The sequence below is a fragment of the Arachis duranensis genome, chromosome 8 (genome assembly GCF_000817695.3).
Source record: "Arachis duranensis cultivar V14167 chromosome 8, aradu.V14167.gnm2.J7QH, whole genome shotgun sequence".
Classification (NCBI taxonomy): Eukaryota; Viridiplantae; Streptophyta; class Magnoliopsida; order Fabales; family Fabaceae; genus Arachis; species Arachis duranensis.
In genome coordinates this window covers 29,401,834-29,419,932 of record NC_029779.3, presented here as the reverse complement: position 1 = coordinate 29,419,932, position 18,099 = coordinate 29,401,834, and the positions used below count along the sequence as shown (strand labels likewise).

The 18,099-nt window shown below is 33.9% G+C and overlaps 1 protein-coding gene across 1 annotated transcript; it reads right to left on the bottom strand.

Moving 5' to 3' along the window:
- Positions 1–13,941: 13,941 nt before the first annotated feature.
- Positions 13,942–17,870, bottom strand: LOC127741127 (BEL1-like homeodomain protein 1). Its single transcript, XM_052252783.1, has 6 exons — positions 17,652–17,870; positions 17,413–17,451; positions 16,408–17,312; positions 15,383–15,756; positions 15,239–15,299; positions 13,942–15,150 (listed from the first exon to the last, which is right to left on the bottom strand). Exons 3-6 carry the CDS (start codon positions 17,278–17,280, stop codon positions 14,275–14,277), a joined length of 2,184 nt encoding a protein of 727 aa, XP_052108743.1. The 5' UTR covers positions 17,281–17,312; positions 17,413–17,451; positions 17,652–17,870; the 3' UTR covers positions 13,942–14,274.
- Positions 17,871–18,099: the final 229 nt, after the last annotated feature.

Here is an 18,099-nt window from a genome sequence, read left to right as displayed (position 1 = left end):
TAGCTATAAATACTCGATACAAAAATTCTTGACGTAGAAGCGTTTTTTATATAAGTTATATAAGTTATTTATTTTTTTTTATGTTTTCTCTTTTTTTTATTTTTCTTTTTTTTTTCGTATTTCTTCTTCTTTTTCTTTTTTGTTGTTGAAGTGTTTTATTTTTATCCTCATATTTCTCCTCATTCTTCTTTTGATTTGGCAACATTATATTTTTTTTCTTTGTTTAATTTTTTCTTCTAAAAAAGAATTATGAGAATATAAAATAAGAAAATGAAAAAGAAGAAGCAGCAGAAGATGAGAAGAAAAAAGAGGAAGAGTTTTAAATTATACATAAGGTGTACTTCAATGTATTTTGGATGTATTTTTTAAATTCTTTGCGTGTATTTTTGTAATTCTTTGGGTGTATTTCTGTAATCCTTTTGGTATATTTTTATAATCGTTTGGGTGAATTTCTATAACTGTTTGGGTATATTTCTATAATCGGTTGGGTGTATTTCTGTAATCGTTTAAGTGTATTTCTGAAGTTCCATTATCTTCAAAACGATTTCAAAGCTTGATTTCAGAAATCATGAAAATCGAAAAAAAAAACGAAGCAAGAATACCAATGATAAACACAGATAAAACAACGAATGAAAAGGCAAAGAGAGAACGCACGAAGGAGATCGAACAAATTTGACAAGAAATTCATTTTTATGGAGGAAGAAGAAGAAGAGTAGGAGAAGAAGAAGGAGGAACGCGAAGCACGCCATGAAAATCGTATATGGGCCAGCTTACTTTTTGTTAAGTTTCTCCCAACTTATATGATTTATAAACCAAATGACTTGTATGTGTAGCACTCCTTTATTCAATAATGACTAATGAGTATTTTTTTAAATGAAAAGGTTATTTGTAATAATTTATAATGGAGGAGACATATTCTTACACTATAGTATAAGTCAAAATCAATTCTTACGCAATTCAATAAGCTTTTATTAAAATTTTTTAACAAAATTAACTGTTAAATTAAATGTTTATAATTAATATAATATAATTTTAATTTGTTGAATAAAAAATATCATATATATACATTAAAAATTAACCACTAAATTAGTCAAGGATAAAGCTAGAGCTTTTACTTAGAAGAGCCTTGCATGAAAAATATAATTTGAAAAGAGAAAGAAAAAAAAATAGGGAAGCTAAACTATAAAATAATTTTTTTATATAAAAATATTCAGTTTANCTATGTACAATAATAAATTAATAATTAATTTTTGGCGTACACAAACATAATTGATATATGCAGAAGTAAACTATTTAATCATACTGTTAACATTGATTATTTTTACAAGATTCTGAAAGTGTAACATAAGCTCAATAAATCTTAGAACGGTGCAAGAGAACCCTTCCCCTTCATAATTTTAATTTGTCTAATTGTATTGGGTCACTTTAATAGATTAACTAAATTTTAAAGTCTTAACTTGCTAATTAGTGTTCTTGATGGTCAAGTATTCAAAAATACGATTTTTTATGGGAAAAAAAACTTGAAGTCTTTTATAATATCAAATAAATTTAATATTAATATTATAATAATATAAAACATTTTATACAATTGTCTAATTATATCTGTTTTTTGGATGATCATTTATATAATTAATATAAAAAGTTTTTTTTAACGTAATTAAATGCATATGTAAAATTATTTTATCCTGAGGGTGCGTGTCTCAAAATTAAATTCAATATTAAATATATGAATTTCATATAAAACTTTTATTTTTAGATCCTTAACAACCTCCTTAAGACATTCCTCAGGAAAATGCTTAATTATGTGCTATTCCCATGCAATAGCAAGAATAACATTTGTAAATTCAAAAATTTTATATAGCAAAAATAATATATAATTGCAGCATATATACAGTAATATTACTATTGTGATGTAATCAAAATTGTCTCATTTCTCCCCTCTTATTATGTGTATTTTGGAATACATTTCTTTAATTAGATGTGTATGATGTAACTAAACTAATAGATCAGTGCAAAGAACAAACGGTAGTCGAGATTTAAAATTGGTGTGCAGAATTTTCAAAGATGTCTACTGTATGTGATGTTGATGAGTTTGAATTCAAACTTTGGATAGAAAAATAGGACATATTTTCTTTATCCATTCCCTAGCTAGATATGATAGTCAAAAAGAATTCTTGGACGCGAATATGATATTTGGTGAACTGTGTTAAATCTAAACAATAGATAAATATTTAAGATTTAAAAAAATATTCATGTAAGTATTGAATTGAGTATAATTCATTTAAATATCTCATGATCATACAAAATTATTTTCTGCCATTAAAATTCCATAATTCGTAATTAGATATTGATAAGCATATTGTTGACTTTTTTTTTTCTTTTTTGAGGGAAAAATTCTCTCTCTCTCTCTTTTTTTTTGTAGCATGAGATCTTAATTAATTAAATCTCACATCATATTTTTGTTTTTGGTTCACAAATCTCACATCATATTAATGATAACGAAGAGTAAGCAGTTATTGGGGTCTTTCTAATTGGGCTCAGTGGCTAAGAAAATAATTAGAAGAAGGTATCATAAAAAAAAAAGACTGAAAGTGGTTTAATTGAATGAATGATTATCCATATGATATGTAACATAGAAATGTTGTATGCAGATTCAGTAGTGTTATATGTCACATATTCACACTGATTTATTAGTTTCAATTTAATGGTTGTTACTTCTAGATAACTGATGTAACTATTATAAAATGACCTGCTGGCATGACTTGCATTGTTAGTTCATTGTACTATCCACTCTTGTAAATTCAACAAGCACGCATGCTTAAATCACACTCATTTTTCTCATACTTAAAAATCACAAGTGAGTAGTACATAGATAGATGATTGTTTTTTTACATTGTAATAATCAACATTAGCAGAAACATATGCTCTAATAACACGTTTATGTCTTCTGCTATTCAGTGAAATGTTAATGCAAACCATTAAGGTTGTTGTCACACAGGGGACCCTCAGTTCCATTAAAATATTCTTCTACTAATTAGTGAAATGCAACAATATTATATTATTAACAAAATAGACAGATCACATTACCTACGAAGCAAGTAAACCAGAGTTAGTTAACCAAAACAGAATTGGTTCTAACAGGTGTAAAAAGTAGTTATAGAAGCAACTGATTTTCCCTCTCTTTTAGATAGCAAGGTACCTTATTTACCTATATATATAAGAGAGACTTGTAAAATACATGATAACAAGATATTCAATACAAGATACACATTTCTGCAATCATTCTTTACTCTCAGCTTTCTGGTTTAGTGTGATCTTCATGCTTTTGTGTTCCATTCTATCAGATACCTTAAAGTCTCAGCATTTTTAATCTATATTGTTAGAAAGGGTAAGAAAGAGCAGTATAGAAAAAGAATTTGTATGTATTCAAGTTGTATAAAATGATATAATATAGAAATATATTTATAGGTGCTAAGAAAATCGAAATAATAAAGACGTAATATCCCATAATAAATATTTAGATATGCTAAATAATTCTAACATCAACTTATTTAAAACAATGAAATGAAAAAATGCATAAACTGATAGATGGGTGCAGACGGAACTGTCAGAAGGAAGCACAGACGGAACTGTCGAAAGAAAGCGCAGACGGAACTGCCACGAAAAAAACGCAGACGAAATTGCCACAAAAAAACCCAGACGGAACTGCTGCAAGGAAAGCGCAGACGGAACTGTCACAAGAGTAGCCAACTGTTGAAAAGTGACGAAGTGCGAAGAAAAGGCAAACTATCAAAAGATGACAAAAAATATATGATTTTTCTATGAGAATAAGTAAGTAATGAATGAGCTAATAGACAAGTACGGTACTTTCACCCTAAGAAAAATAACATATTTTCCTTGTAAGGTCCACATCGGTTGGGGAGGAGAACGACGAAGCATGCCTTATAATGGGGTGGATACTTCTCCCTAGCATGACGCGTTTTGACGAGTGAGTGTGGGGGGCTTCGGCTAGCATCCCTATCGTCAAAGGCAAAACCGTGAGGCCTTGTGTGCCAAAGCGGACAATATCGTGCTAGCAGGTGGTCTGGGCTGTTACAGGTGGTATCAGAGCCAGAACTCGAATCGATGTGCCAGCGAGGGCGCTGGACTCCCTTAGGGGGGTGGATTGTAAGGCCCACATCGGTTGGGAAGGGGAACGAAGCATGCCTTATAAGAGTGTGGATACCTCTCCCTAGCATGACACGTTTTGACGAGTAAGTATGGGGTTTCGACTATCATCCCTATCGTCAAAGGCAAAACCGTGAGGCCTTGCGTGCCAAAGCGAATAATATCGTGCTAGCGGGTGGTCTGGACTGTTACAGATGGTATCAGAGCCAGAACCCGGATCGATGTGCCAGCGAGGGCGCTGGGCTCCCTTAGGGGGGTGGATTGTGTAAGGCCTACATCGGTTGGGGAGGAGAATGAAGCATGCCTTATAAGAGTGTGGATACCTCTCCCTAGCAAGACGCATTTTGACGAGTGAGTGTACGGGTTTTGACTATCATCACTATCATCAAAGGCAAAACCATGAGGCCTTGTGTGGCAAAGCAGACAATATCGTGCTAGCGGGTGGTCTGGACTGTTACAGATGGTATCAGAGTCAGAACCCGGATCGATGTGCCAGCGAGGGCGTGGATACCTCTCCCTAGCATGACGCGTTTTGACGAGTGAGTGTGGGGGGCTTCGGCTAGCATCCCTATCGTCAAAGGCAAAACCGTGAGGCCTTGTGTGCCAAAGGGAACAATATCGTGGTAGCAGGTGGTCTGGGCTGTTACATTCCTCAAAAAAGGTACCATGACTCTAGTACCATGTTAGAAAAGGTAAGAGAGAGCAATATAAAAAAATGATTTGTGTCTATTCAAGTTGTATAGAATGATACAATATAGAAATATATTTATAAATGTTAAAGAATCAAAAGGTTTAATTACTCTGCAGGTCCCTATAGTTTCACCGAATTTTCAATTAGGTCCCTATACTTTTTTCTTTTCAATTGGGTCCATACACCTTATTTTTTTTTCAATTAAGTCCCTGTTAACATTTAACGTTCAAAAAAACGTTAGTGAGTTGTGAAATGACTTATTTACCCCTTTCTTCTCCCTATAAACACTTGATGTGTCTGAGTTATCTTAGGTTTCTCTTCTTCTCCGCTTTCCATTTTCAGTTTTCATCTTCTCCAAATTTATGGCTCAAAGTCAAGGAATCTCATTCATTATCTCTTCGGGAAGCTGTGTTTTCAGGAGCTCCAACCCGAAGAAAAGAAGACACCTGTGTTTCTGTGGAGAGGCAATAATCGTCCGCCGTTCCTCAGCTGTTTCTAACCATGGTAGGAGGTATGTTACTTTTGGGAAGATAACAAAATGAAACTTTTTTGAGTGGATTGATAATTGAGTGGATTGAGGTTAATGACGGTGCAAAGAATGGGTGGCAAAAGGAAAAGGAAAAGCGGGTTCACTATTTTTTTGGTGACATACTGAGTCTTCAAATTTCAGGAACAACAAAAAATCCTAATAGAAGATTTATTTCTTACCCTAACAGAAGATGCAAATTTTTTGAGTGGGTTGATGAAGTTGGTGCAAGAAGTAACGTATCTGCTGCTGCTGTTGGAGTTGTTGGAACACAAAATTCTACTAAGTTGGAGAGTGAAATGTGAAAATTGGATGCACAAGAAAGAAAGATAGAGAGACTAAACGTGAAGATGGAGAGATTAATTGTTAAAATCAGAGAAATAGATGCTTGTGTGGATAGATTATGTGATGAGTTCAATATTCTCCAAGAACAGGTTGGGATATTGGATAACAATATGAAAATTCAATTTAAAATGCAATATATGCTATTTATGTTTTTGCTAGTCTTAATAATTGGAATGTGGTTTGTAATAGTTTAGAGTTACATGTGCTATAAAATTCTAATATAAGAGATTCTATGGTTTCAATTCAAGTAAAGCTAATTATATTTAGTTTGAATGAATTTTACATTTTGATGTATTTTGTTTGTGTATAACAGTAAAATGATAGTTGGGAAGAAACTTTATGAATGTGAATATTTAAAGTTTTACAATTGACAACAACTTGCAGAAAAAAGTGGCCAAATAATATGCCACATATATTTTCATTAAATAAGTGTTCCTGTAAATCATACTTACACAAAATATCACAACATAAGTGGTCATATAATATGCCACATACCTAATCCAAAATAAAGGTCCAAGAAGTGCAACAATTAAAAGTGGTCCAACCTAATTCCAAAATATCAAAATAGTGGTCCTATCCACATAATAAATAGTGGCCACAGAGACATAAGATATACTATTTAATAGCAACCCAAACAACCCTAACTATAAATTTAATCATACTTCAGTCATCACTTAGATCTATATGTAGACTAGGTGCCCCTTTTTACTTCCTCACTCCTAACTTTAGCCGCCCACTTCTCCTCACACCAAACACCTTTATCTTTAGTAAAGGTTGAGACGATACTCTAGGATGTTGCTGAGAATTTGCACTTGCTACAGCTAGGAGAGGCTGGGAGACTGGCCCTTCAAGAGGTAAGGCTTGTTGTGAGGTGGCTGTGGTTGGAGCCATTGCACCAATGGCTGCGGTTGGAGCCTGAGAAGCTGAAGTTGCAAGTATGGAATGTGGTTGAGTAGAGGCAGCAACAACATGTGTGGTGAGTAGCTGTTGTGAAGATGCAGGTGTGGTGGGGAGTGGTTGTGAAGATGCAGCTCTACACCTTCCTCTACCCCTTCCACTGCCTCTTCTTCTACCCTTGCCTACCACTGTTTGCCTTATTCTCTCAGATCTACAGATATTCACACCGAATCTATTGTCGATAGTAGGATCAGTGTCAACAGCAGCCACAGTATCAACAGCAGTAGCCACAGTGTCTGCACCAGCCAGATCTTCTTTGTTGGCGACAGCAGCAACATCAGGCTCTGAAATCAGGTAAAACACAACCAGTTGCAACATGAATATTCAACTCTTTTTTCAATCAATTTATAATCCATCTATAATTTATTTATAACACAGCATAATTAATTTATAGTCCTCTTATAATATATTTATAAGGTATCATAATCTGTTTGCAATTCACATTGATAAAACAGCAATTTATAACACAGCATAATCTATTTTCACACACCATATGTTATACTATCACAACCTAATCCACTAAACACATCAAACACCCTATAATTTCGAAAAGAAAACAGTAAAATAGCAGTTTGTATATTCAAATTTGCAGAATAGCATTTTCATGTACTTCTTCCCTCACCTTTCTCCTCGCCCAATAAGCCTTTGTGACTAAAATATTAGCCATGTATTTATCCTGAATGGTCTGAATTACTGTTGCAATCTTCATCTCCTCTCTCCTACTAATATTAGAAACAATCTTCTGAGAGACCCAACTACTTGATGTAAGCTTACTGCTGTAATTTCGTCCACAAGTGTGCTTTCCATTAAGGGTTTTCAGCCAAAAGCAATCGGAACCACCAACTTTGGATGCAAATGCCATCCACCTATACTTTCCTTTCTTTCCTCTGCAGCCCACTCTACATCTAACCTTATCATTCTTGATATACCTAATGTCCCTTCGATTCAACAAAGCATGCACTCTAATAGCATTCTTAAACTGACAAAGTGACTTGAACTCCAACCCCACCTTAAACTCATATTCCTTACTCATCTCGGCCTCATTATATTTAGGATATCTTCTCTTCTTAATCATATCATCCGAATCTCCCTCATAGCTATCAACATCTTCAATTTCATAATCCTCAGAAATTTCTCTAACTTCAACATCTTCCCTAACAGCGGCATCATTCATAGCAGCATCAACACCAGCAGCTTGAGCATTGTCATCTTCATTTAACGGGCCATCAAACCCCCCAAAAGAATTTGCAAATCCACCATCATTTTCATCTTCAACATCTAACCCAAAATGATCCTCGTGATCTCCATCGTCAACACTATCATTAAATCTATCCTCCTCACTAGACGCCTCTGATTCACCTTCAACTTCTACTTCTATGAAACCACTACCATTGTACTCAGTTTCAATTGGCATATAATCCTTATCCTTCGAACATATCTCAACACCATTACCTTTCCTGCAGCCATCATAACATACACCGAGCAATGCTTAACAGTCTGTGACACTAATAACCTATCTATTGTCATGGCATCTCCATCACTCATCAACTCTCTGAGACCTGAGCTCAATTGACAGCCTGGTTCACAGTACCAGATCCTAGCATATCCTTTGTACCCTAACTTCTGCAACTCCCTAACTATTTCTTGCAAACTCCATTCATCGTGCTCAAAATGCATATCTTCTAACACCCTTCTCCCAAAATATTCTAGCTCATTCCCTATATCATGAAACTTGCCACCATAAATGTATGTTTATGATAAAATCTGAGTCCCCCACCACTACATTAATAAAAACAGAAACAGAATCCATTTAAAGCATGCAACATCATAACAGCAACAACAATCAACATTCAAGAATAAACAAAATTCACCATCTAATGCCATATTTTTAAAAATTGTTGTGCGCAAGATTTCCCATGCTCTGACCTATTAATGCACCCTAAGCCTATGCTTGCTTTTCTTTTATATATTATTTTCCAACCATAGTAGCTTCATTCAAGCACATAATTAAAATTTTTTTATTAGAATTGAAGTCATCCCAATTCAGCATACATCCAAAACATGGATAAGAAGCAAGGCAATGATTGTGAAACCATCAACACAATTTATTATTTGAACATAGAAACTATCATAACATAAATACCCATCTCAAATCTTGCGATACTTATTCCTATCTTGCTTAATTCCATAACCCAAAACATGAAAAAAGAACCATCGAATTATGCATCTTCCAGAGCAATTTACAAACTTGAGAGTAACACTCCAAATCAATTAAGGCTGTTAAGAGAAACAAAACTAAACTATTGTAAATCACACTTTCACACTTATTTATTGGTCAATTCACCAATTAACAAAATTCCTGTACATAAATATCGATATTGTAAACCCTAAATAAACCATTAAATCAAAACAATCCAGAAATCAATTTAACAAATACATAATCAACCAATGCCATATTTAAAAAAAAAATAAAATTAGCATAATCATCAAATTTTAAAAGTGAAAAAAAGATGCTTTTTTTGTTACCTGTTTACAGACAGTTCGAGTGTAGGGAGATGAAGCAGAGACACAACGCGGGGACGAGAGGCCAGGCACTACGAGACTCGGCGACACCAGGCGAGGGGAGACGGACCGACGACGGACCGACACCAGACCCACACGAGACGCAGGAGACGCAGGAGACGAGAGCAACTTAGGTTTTTTTTTTCTTTGGGATGAAATGTGAGGGGTGCTTTTGGTATTTGGAAAAAATTCATATTAGTTCAATTAGCCACTCTAGCTAAATGACAAGAATATTCTTTTTTTACCAAGAATATTCTGTTATCTTAAACGTTATGCTGACGGTAGGGACTTAATTGAAAAAAAAATTAAAGTATAGGGACCTAATTGAAAAAAAAAGTATAAGGACCTAATTAAAAATTCGGTGAAACTATAGAGACCTGTAAAATAATTAAACCGAATCAAAATAATAAAAACGTAATATCTTATAATAAATATTTAAATATACTAAATAATTATAATAAAAATTAATTGATTCTAATATATTGTAACATATATAAATGGTTCTATTTAGATCAATGTTACCATATTATATATGACCCTGACTATATATATAATAGGTTTAATTGGGCAATTCCATGGTCTTTTGGACAGAGGAATAATGCAATTGTTCTTGGTTGGTTTTTCAGATTTACTATATCTATCTCAATGATGACGATGATAAAGCATATAGCAAATTTGAGTTGGGAGTGAGATCCACAAAGGAAAAAAAATGTTGTAACTTGCTTCTTAATGGTAATTGACCTAAGTTGTGATTGGTATCAGTCTCTTTGTGGATATATAAAATTAAACGTGTTTATGACATGATAAATGATTGCCCTGTTGATAAAAATATAGCTTTAGAAATTCGGTAGACATGAATATTTTAATCAAGCATGTGTTATTATACCTCGAGAATTTGTTATATATTATTTCCAAGATTCAAGACTCTGTTAATTAAGTATTTATCACATATATACCTTTAATGTCCCAAGACTCAAGAGGCAATATTGGTTTTGTCAGAAAATTTTATTTCCTTAGTTTATTTTATGGGATATACAAGTATAATTATATTAACAATTTTGTATTTTAATTTATATAAAGTAATCTCACTATTGGTCTAAATAATAAAAAAAGTAAGTTAAAATTACTTATCCGTTTAAATTTTAACGAGAATAATACAAATATTATTCTATTTTATTTGGCTTTCAGAATTTAACGAAAACTAATAGACAATATAAATAAAATTTTGTATTTTGGTCATCAATACACCAAAAATCACTTTATAGTTCTTTTCTTGTCAAAAAGTTATTATTGTGTCTAAAATAAAAATTAATAAATTTTAATTGAAAAAAAATTTAAAAATTGTATACTAAAATTAGAAATAATAAATTAAGATAACAATAAAAAACTGAGTCTAAATAAAAAATTTAAAATATATTTTTGGTCTCAAATATTTTTTTAATGATTTAATATAAATAGTTTTAGAATTAAAGAATCCGAAAATTTCACTAAATTTTGCCTATCAAAGTATACAATATGTATAGTACACTATTTTAAAGAGCAATGATCGCCTTTTTTGGTAAAGATTGTATTTATTTCTTCTTAACTAAAATACCATATCATTTGTTCATTACCACTATATATAAAAAATGAAATATAATAAAGAAAAAGGGGAAGGCAAAGCACCAAAAATGAAAGTATCTGTGACTTTAATAATAAAGAGTGATGCTAATGAAGAATGATTATGGAGCAGAACATAGTCCAACAAAAGCGGATCTTGATATATGGGATAAGGATATACACAAAATAATTTAGCTTCAAGAGAGATATGCTGTTGCAACACCCACTACACAATCATTGCATCATTTGCTAATTCTTTATTATACATACTACTCTCATCTCTCGCCGACACTGCTATTGCCACAAACTTAAATTAATTCCCCCATGCATATGTTCCATTTACCCTAATTGAAATAACCTAGATTTTCTACTACTATTTTACCCTTGTTCATGATTTGGCCATTTCACAAAGATTAGGGTCATGCCCTAGCTAGGTAAAAAGCAAACACATGCATCCGGTTTAAAATTGAGTTTGTTTTTTTTTTTTTAAAAAAAATATTAATTGACTCATTATTTATATGATTTTGTCCAATTAGTATGTTGGCTTTAATATAAGAATAAAAGAATATAGAGAATTAATTTTTAGTTAGTTAATATTAGCTAATTTTTTTTAAGATTTATAATTTAAGATATAGAGTTAGACATTTATAATTTAAGTTTTAGAATTTAAAATAATTTTAAAAATATTAGTTGATGCTGACTAAAAATGTTAGTTCTCTAAAATTGTTCATATATAAATGCCACATTGTTAGTATTTATGTTTTAATTAATTAATATTAGTTAATTTTTAATCTTAATAAAATTATTTTATTAACTTTTATTTGAAAAATTTAGGATTTAAGATTTATAATTTAAAATTTAACATGTAGTGGTAAAAAAATTTATATTAGAAAAAAAAAAGATTTCGACTCTAAATATTGATGCATGTACATGAATTACTGTTGTAGATTGATGTTTCTGAGTTGCTTTCATGTTGAGTCAAATATATAATACTCGCATGCATATGTAGAAGGAAGATAGGCGCACACACATAACACATGCATAGTTAGATAAGATTTTGATGATTACTATTGTCCACTAACAATAATTAAGAATGATCTAATACAATCCGTGACTAATAATGAGAAACTTACCAAATCCATGATTTAGCTATGAATTAAGCATCACAATGAAGAAGCGTTGTGTTGTACGTGTTGATGAATTTCATGGGACCCGCACGAAGGGCACTAATTAATATTCTATGGACGGAGCTTTGTTTTTAGTCGTGCGTCTTGTTATTATTCTCTCTCTCTCTCTTTTTTTTCCTTTTGGTCCCAGCATAATTAAGCAGATAGGGATGCCCACACAGCTCATTTTATATTTCATGTTCCGATAAGTTAGATGCCATCTTCTCACGCCACACACACATATATGTATATGTAGTAGTTTGTAACGTCACCTACAAGCCTTTTAATTTTGAGAGAGAACTACAACAAATACCGGATCTTCTAACTCTACGTAGGTGCTGTGTGTGGACCTTCAGACTCAGAATTCATTTGGGAGAATCATATTTTTTAGCATTAAATTCTTAGCTTTTATTCTTCTTATTCTCTCTGCTTATCTATATATTCATTTTCTAGGTTTTGAGACTAGTTTGAGTTACTTTAGATTTAGAAAAAGATTCATCTAAGTCTAAATTTATAATTATACTTCAGTCATCGCTATAAAATATATATTAAAATATAAAATATATATTAAAAAATAAATTAAATTATATATATTTATATATAAATACATGATAACTGATTTTAGTAACTAATTGTAGTGTGAAAATAATATCTTTACTAAATTTATAGCCAATTTCTTAGGGTCATTAAGAATTATGGTTAGGATATCGTTCACTAATATAAAATTTAGATATTATTGAACCTAATTTCATGAAGACAATATATAATATACATGAACCAATCCCAATGTCTTAATTATATAGATATTTATTAGTTCGTATTAGTCATTAAAATGTAGTGAATGAGGAAATTTATTAAGCTAATTAGGGAGAAATGTTGCGTCACAACTAATTAGTTGTTCCTATTTTGATTTGGTAATTATGCATGGGATTCTGTAGTCATTCGAAACAGAAATTGATCGGAATGTTTACCGCTTCAATATTAATATAAATAGTTATCATCCGGTATTATTTTCTTTCTCCTTTTTATATTAAGAATAAATTAAGCTGACTCGGCTATATATAGAACAACTTTGTTTCTACATACATATATACATTTGCATGCATGCATAGTAGTTTAGTAAATTAAAGTATTCAAACCGTCATTAAATTTCACCGTATAAAAGAATGTTATAATGTATATCATAAAAAATAAAAACAACAACAATAAAATCTTGTCTTATTTAACAGTAAGATTAGGTATATGAATCAAACGATATTATTAAATTCTATTATATATTATGTCTACCAAAAGACTGTTTATATGTAAATCTCGTTTGACCACCTTATGAATAATTTTTCTAAGTCTTCTTCTACCTTTCATCCTTTATCCATCTTCTATCTTATCCACCCTCTCGATTGGATATTCTGTAGGCCTTCTTCTCACATGTCCAAACCATCTGAAACGAGATTCTATTATCTTTTTCACGATAGGTGCTACTCCAACTCTCTCTTATATCTTCATTTCTTATTCTATCCAATCGTGTATGATCACTCATCCATCTCAATATCTTCATCTTTGTCACACTTAATTTATGTTCGTTCTCTCCTTTAGCCACCCAACACTATATCATAAAGCGTAGCTAGTGTGATAGTATGATAGAATTTATCTTTAAGTTTTAAAGACACTTTTTATTACATATAAAATCATACTCCGTCATTTTGACCAACCTAGTTGAATCCTATGATTTACATCTTGTTCAATCTGATCTCTTCATTATCCTATATATATAATGCACCCAAGATATTTAAAAGTTTTCGTAAAATATTTTCTCTAATCCTCACCTCTGATGTTACTTGATGTGTTCCGCGATTCCAACCCTAGGTAGAGATGAATGTATAGAATAATAGACAATAAGCAAGCAACAAATCAAAAGTGACATGTTGGAATACTGAATTCATGGTTCTATATATAACATATATGGCTTGTATCAAAAGAAATCATTGAAATCATCAAATCCTTTCTACACACCTTCCTAGCTACCTACATATCCAATATAATATACCCTATACAAATATACCCTCCCCCAACTTTATGAACCCTATATATATAATTATATATAAAGCTAAGCTTGCCCCTTCTCTACCGCAGGCAAATCAATATACCAGAAAAAAGAATACAGGAATATATAAAGTTTCATCATGGCAATCCAAGTGAGTGTATAATATGTAAACCATTGTGCCTTTTCCTTGCGGTATCCATAACTATGTATGAGTTTGTGATCAAGCCACAAAATCATGCAATAACTGTGCAGCAAACCTCTTTCTGTTCTGAATGTCAATGCTTTCATAGGTAGGTCCAGGGTGAGAAGAACTTGGATTGTTGATCACACAAAACTCGTTCCCATTGTTTCCAATCTCAAGTCTCCTTCCCAAACTATGCATATTCTGTGGAAGAAATCCATGTTGAGTTGCGGAGATAGGAACACTGTTGTCGTTGTGTGGAAGCCCCAGGGTGAGAGACACACCATTGTTTCCTTGGAACCTTGAAGAACCTAATTGATGATGATGATGATCAGTGACAGTACTGAACCTGGTTCCAATGTCTTCCATTGAGAAAGCTCCATAACCAGTGATACTATTGGGTTCTCTATGATGATCCCCATTGATGTGCTTCATTTCCATGTCCACTGAGAGGATACTACTTGGGGAGTTATGCATAATTTCGGAAGCGTTTCTAGCCTTGTTTGGGCTCCTAATTTGCATGTCAGAGGAACCTGCAAGATGGAAACCGCTGTGGGATTGAAGGGATCCTACTCCTCCACCCATGGGAGAAGTGGACAAGGAAGAATTCACCGAGATCTCGCCGGCGCCGGTTGGAGAGCTGTTGTTGTTGAAGCATTCTTGTTTTGATTGATGAAGAACTTTTATGGGATCAAGAACTGGATTATTATTGTTATTATTATCAGGAGCTCCATTATTAGTAGTAGCATTTGAAGCTGAACCTAACTCCTTGCTTGATTCCTTTGATCTCTCCGAACCGTTGTTGTTGTTGTTGTTATTGTTATTGTTTTCTTGCTCCTTCACTTCTTCCATGTACATTTCCTCAACCATTGGTTTCCATAGCCGAACCCGGGCATTGATGAACCAGTTAGACACCTGCATCCACATTCATTATATTGCTGTTATTATCTTGTAATGTAAGTAAACAAAAGGGTTGAAATCTGTTGATGAAACGTATGCATACCTGGCTCCTAGTAAGTCCAGTTTGCTTTGCTAGCATCACTTTATCAGAGTCCTTAGGATAACTGCAAGGTGAAAATTGAAATGAAAAATGTGATGATTAAGTTGATGAATGGCAATGACGATGTGAAGGAGATAGATAACTTACGGGTGAAGGAAATGCTCAAAAAGCCATGCACGAAGAATTGAAACAGCGCGTTCAGGTAAGCCTCTTTGTGGCCTCCAAGCATTGGGTTGAATCATTCCAAGTTGCTGCAGTGCCCTTTGTTGACGAAGATGGTGATCCACATACCTAAGCCTGGAACCTTCTACCTTAGCTCCTAAGCAATCATCCTCTCCCAATGTCTTGCTCGTTGCTCTTATCTGTGAAGATATGGCATCCTTAAGGCACCGGAATTGCTTCGAGATTGTCTTTAGGGCTAGCGACGTGTACGATTTGGCCGCCCCGAAACCCGCCGCTTGCTCAAACGATGATATCACAACTTGCATTTGGTGGTGGTATTGCCGGTACCTTTGTTCCACCTGCATATATTTTATTTAATAATGTTCCTTAAAGATGAACCATGAAAGGACAATGACACAAATTAAAGGTAAGAAAATTGGACCCATATTACTTTAACTCTCTCATAGATGTGCATTATTTATTTCCATTCCATCCAATATCACAATCAGTAATACTGCCATGGTTTTGGATTTTCCAGATGGGTCCAAAACACAAAAATTATTATATTCTCTGACACACTATCTACTACTCATCAACACCTTACTTTCCTTTTCCTCTCTACAAGTTAGAACTGAAAACGAGTGTGTGTGTTAGTTAGTTCCTGTCAGTTTCACTGAACCATGCACTACCACTGTCATATTCTTGATTATTCCTCCAAAAGCTGATGGATGAATCACGCATACATTACTTGCTCACATTGAATGATGACAACAAAAACCAAAAACCGCATAGCAGCAATTATTATTACCTAATATACTACTAATTAATTAACTAGTACACTGTTAGTACTTACCATATACACATGACTAATAATTGATACTTATTATTAAATAAACAGAGGGAGCAAAATGGAACAAGAAAGGAAAGAAGATAAAGGCACTATAAAAATGTATGTGCATAATAAATAATTGAGAAGATGAAATAATGTTATAGATATTTATTATTACTACCTCATCGAGCATGGAGACAAGCTTGGATTTCTTCATCTGAAGCTCTTGTCTCTGAGCAGTGGTCAGTTCAGCAACATGCTTCCCGGCGTCACTGTTCTCTCCGCCGCCGCCACTGGATCCTTCGCCCACGCCAGAATTTGATTCCCTATTGGGCTTCACCTTCTCTGCCAACTCCTCCTTTGAAATTCCCTTATTGCCCACGTTCACCACCTCGTCAAGAAGCTCCTGTGCGGCTTTCAGGTACTTTGATCCCAACAGAACACCCTGCACGCCCGAGATCCCGTTCGACGCCGATGACGGCGAGTTACCGACACCTCCGGCAACGGCAACTTCAACCTCGCCGGAGAGAGACCTATAGGTACCTGTTTGTTGCTGTTGCTGCTGCTGCTGCTGCTGTGAGGAGAGGCTGAGCGATAAGCCCTGCTGAGTAGGCCGCCGGAAACCCATGTCGGCGCCTCCGGAGCTGCTGGACGGCGACGGCTGAGGCTGGTCGACCACAGAGCCCCACAGATTGTACTGCACGCGCGGCGCAGAGAAGCCGTGGAAAGTGGGCGGGGCGGTAGCCGTGGCGATGTCGTGGTGTCCGAAGAGAGAGGCCCGGGTGTTGTCGTCGGAGTTGGGAAGTCGATGAATGAGTAGTTGGTGGTGTGGTGGAGGGGGCGCGTGGGATAAGTTGGCGAGGTTGAGCGCGTGAGCTTGGTGGTTAGGATTAAGAAGAAGCATGTTTTGCGTCGGCGCGTCAGAATAGGGCACGTGGTGGTAGTTTGGGTTCATAAGGTAAAGTGTCTGCAAGCCACCATCTGCACCAGAAGCGGAAGCTGAAGGCGAAGAAGATTGCATTTCAGAATTGCTTCCATGAAAGTACGTTGCCATCTCTGATCTCAAATTCTTATTCTCTCTCCCCACTGTACGGACAAACATTTAAACTTTCTATTATTAGTTCTCTGCACCACAATCATTATTTATAAAAGCATATTATAATATATTAATTAATTGATCCAGTACCAATAATATTGGGTTGGGCTAGCTTGGTACTCACAGATCCTGAAACAAAAAGGCAAAGATGAAATATTATTAGAATATAATTTTTTAAGGGGATCTGAATTGAAATTTGATGGTGAAAAGAGAAACAAAAGGAAATAAACAATAGAGAAATAATGGAAACAGATCCATCAAGATATAGATAGATATGTGTATGTGCAGAAGAAATAATATAAAGAGTTTGGAGTGTGTTGTTTTCATACCATAAAATAAATAATAATGATTGATGATCTTTAATCTTCAAGGTAGAAAGCTGCTATCTAAGCTTAGACAAACTAACTATGTATCCATCATCATCATCATCATCATCATCATCGCCCAAAAGAAAATTAAAGCTTCACCTTTTGCTTTCACAGTAGTAGGGATTGGATTTCGGATTATTCACTCGCCATAGTTTTCAACTTCTTCTCTTGCTTCAATTCCTTCCTAGTGAGTGATTATTATTAGTGATGACTGGTGACTTTAGTGGCCCGTTTTTAATTAAAAATCTAATTAATATAATATGGAATTGACCTCTATGTATTTATCAACAATAATAGACAGCTCGAAAGTAATTTTCTTGTATTGTTGTACACATTCAGCTACAGCGTTCGCTATGTGCGTCTTATCCTCCACACTTCTTTTTTCATTTTTTTTTTTAATTTAATTTTT

Coding starts and splice junctions, on each gene's coding strand:
- LOC127741127 (XM_052252783.1), bottom strand. CDS start 17,280: ATGGCAACGTACTTTCATGGAAGCAATTCTGAAATGCAATCTTCTTCG. Junction 15,300..15,382: donor TTTGAGCATTTCCTTCACCC/GTAAGTTATCTA, acceptor TTCACCTTGCAG/TTATCCTAAGGACTCTGATA. Junction 15,151..15,238: donor CTGGACTTACTAGGAGCCAG/GTATGCATACGT, acceptor ATGTGGATGCAG/GTGTCTAACTGGTTCATCAA.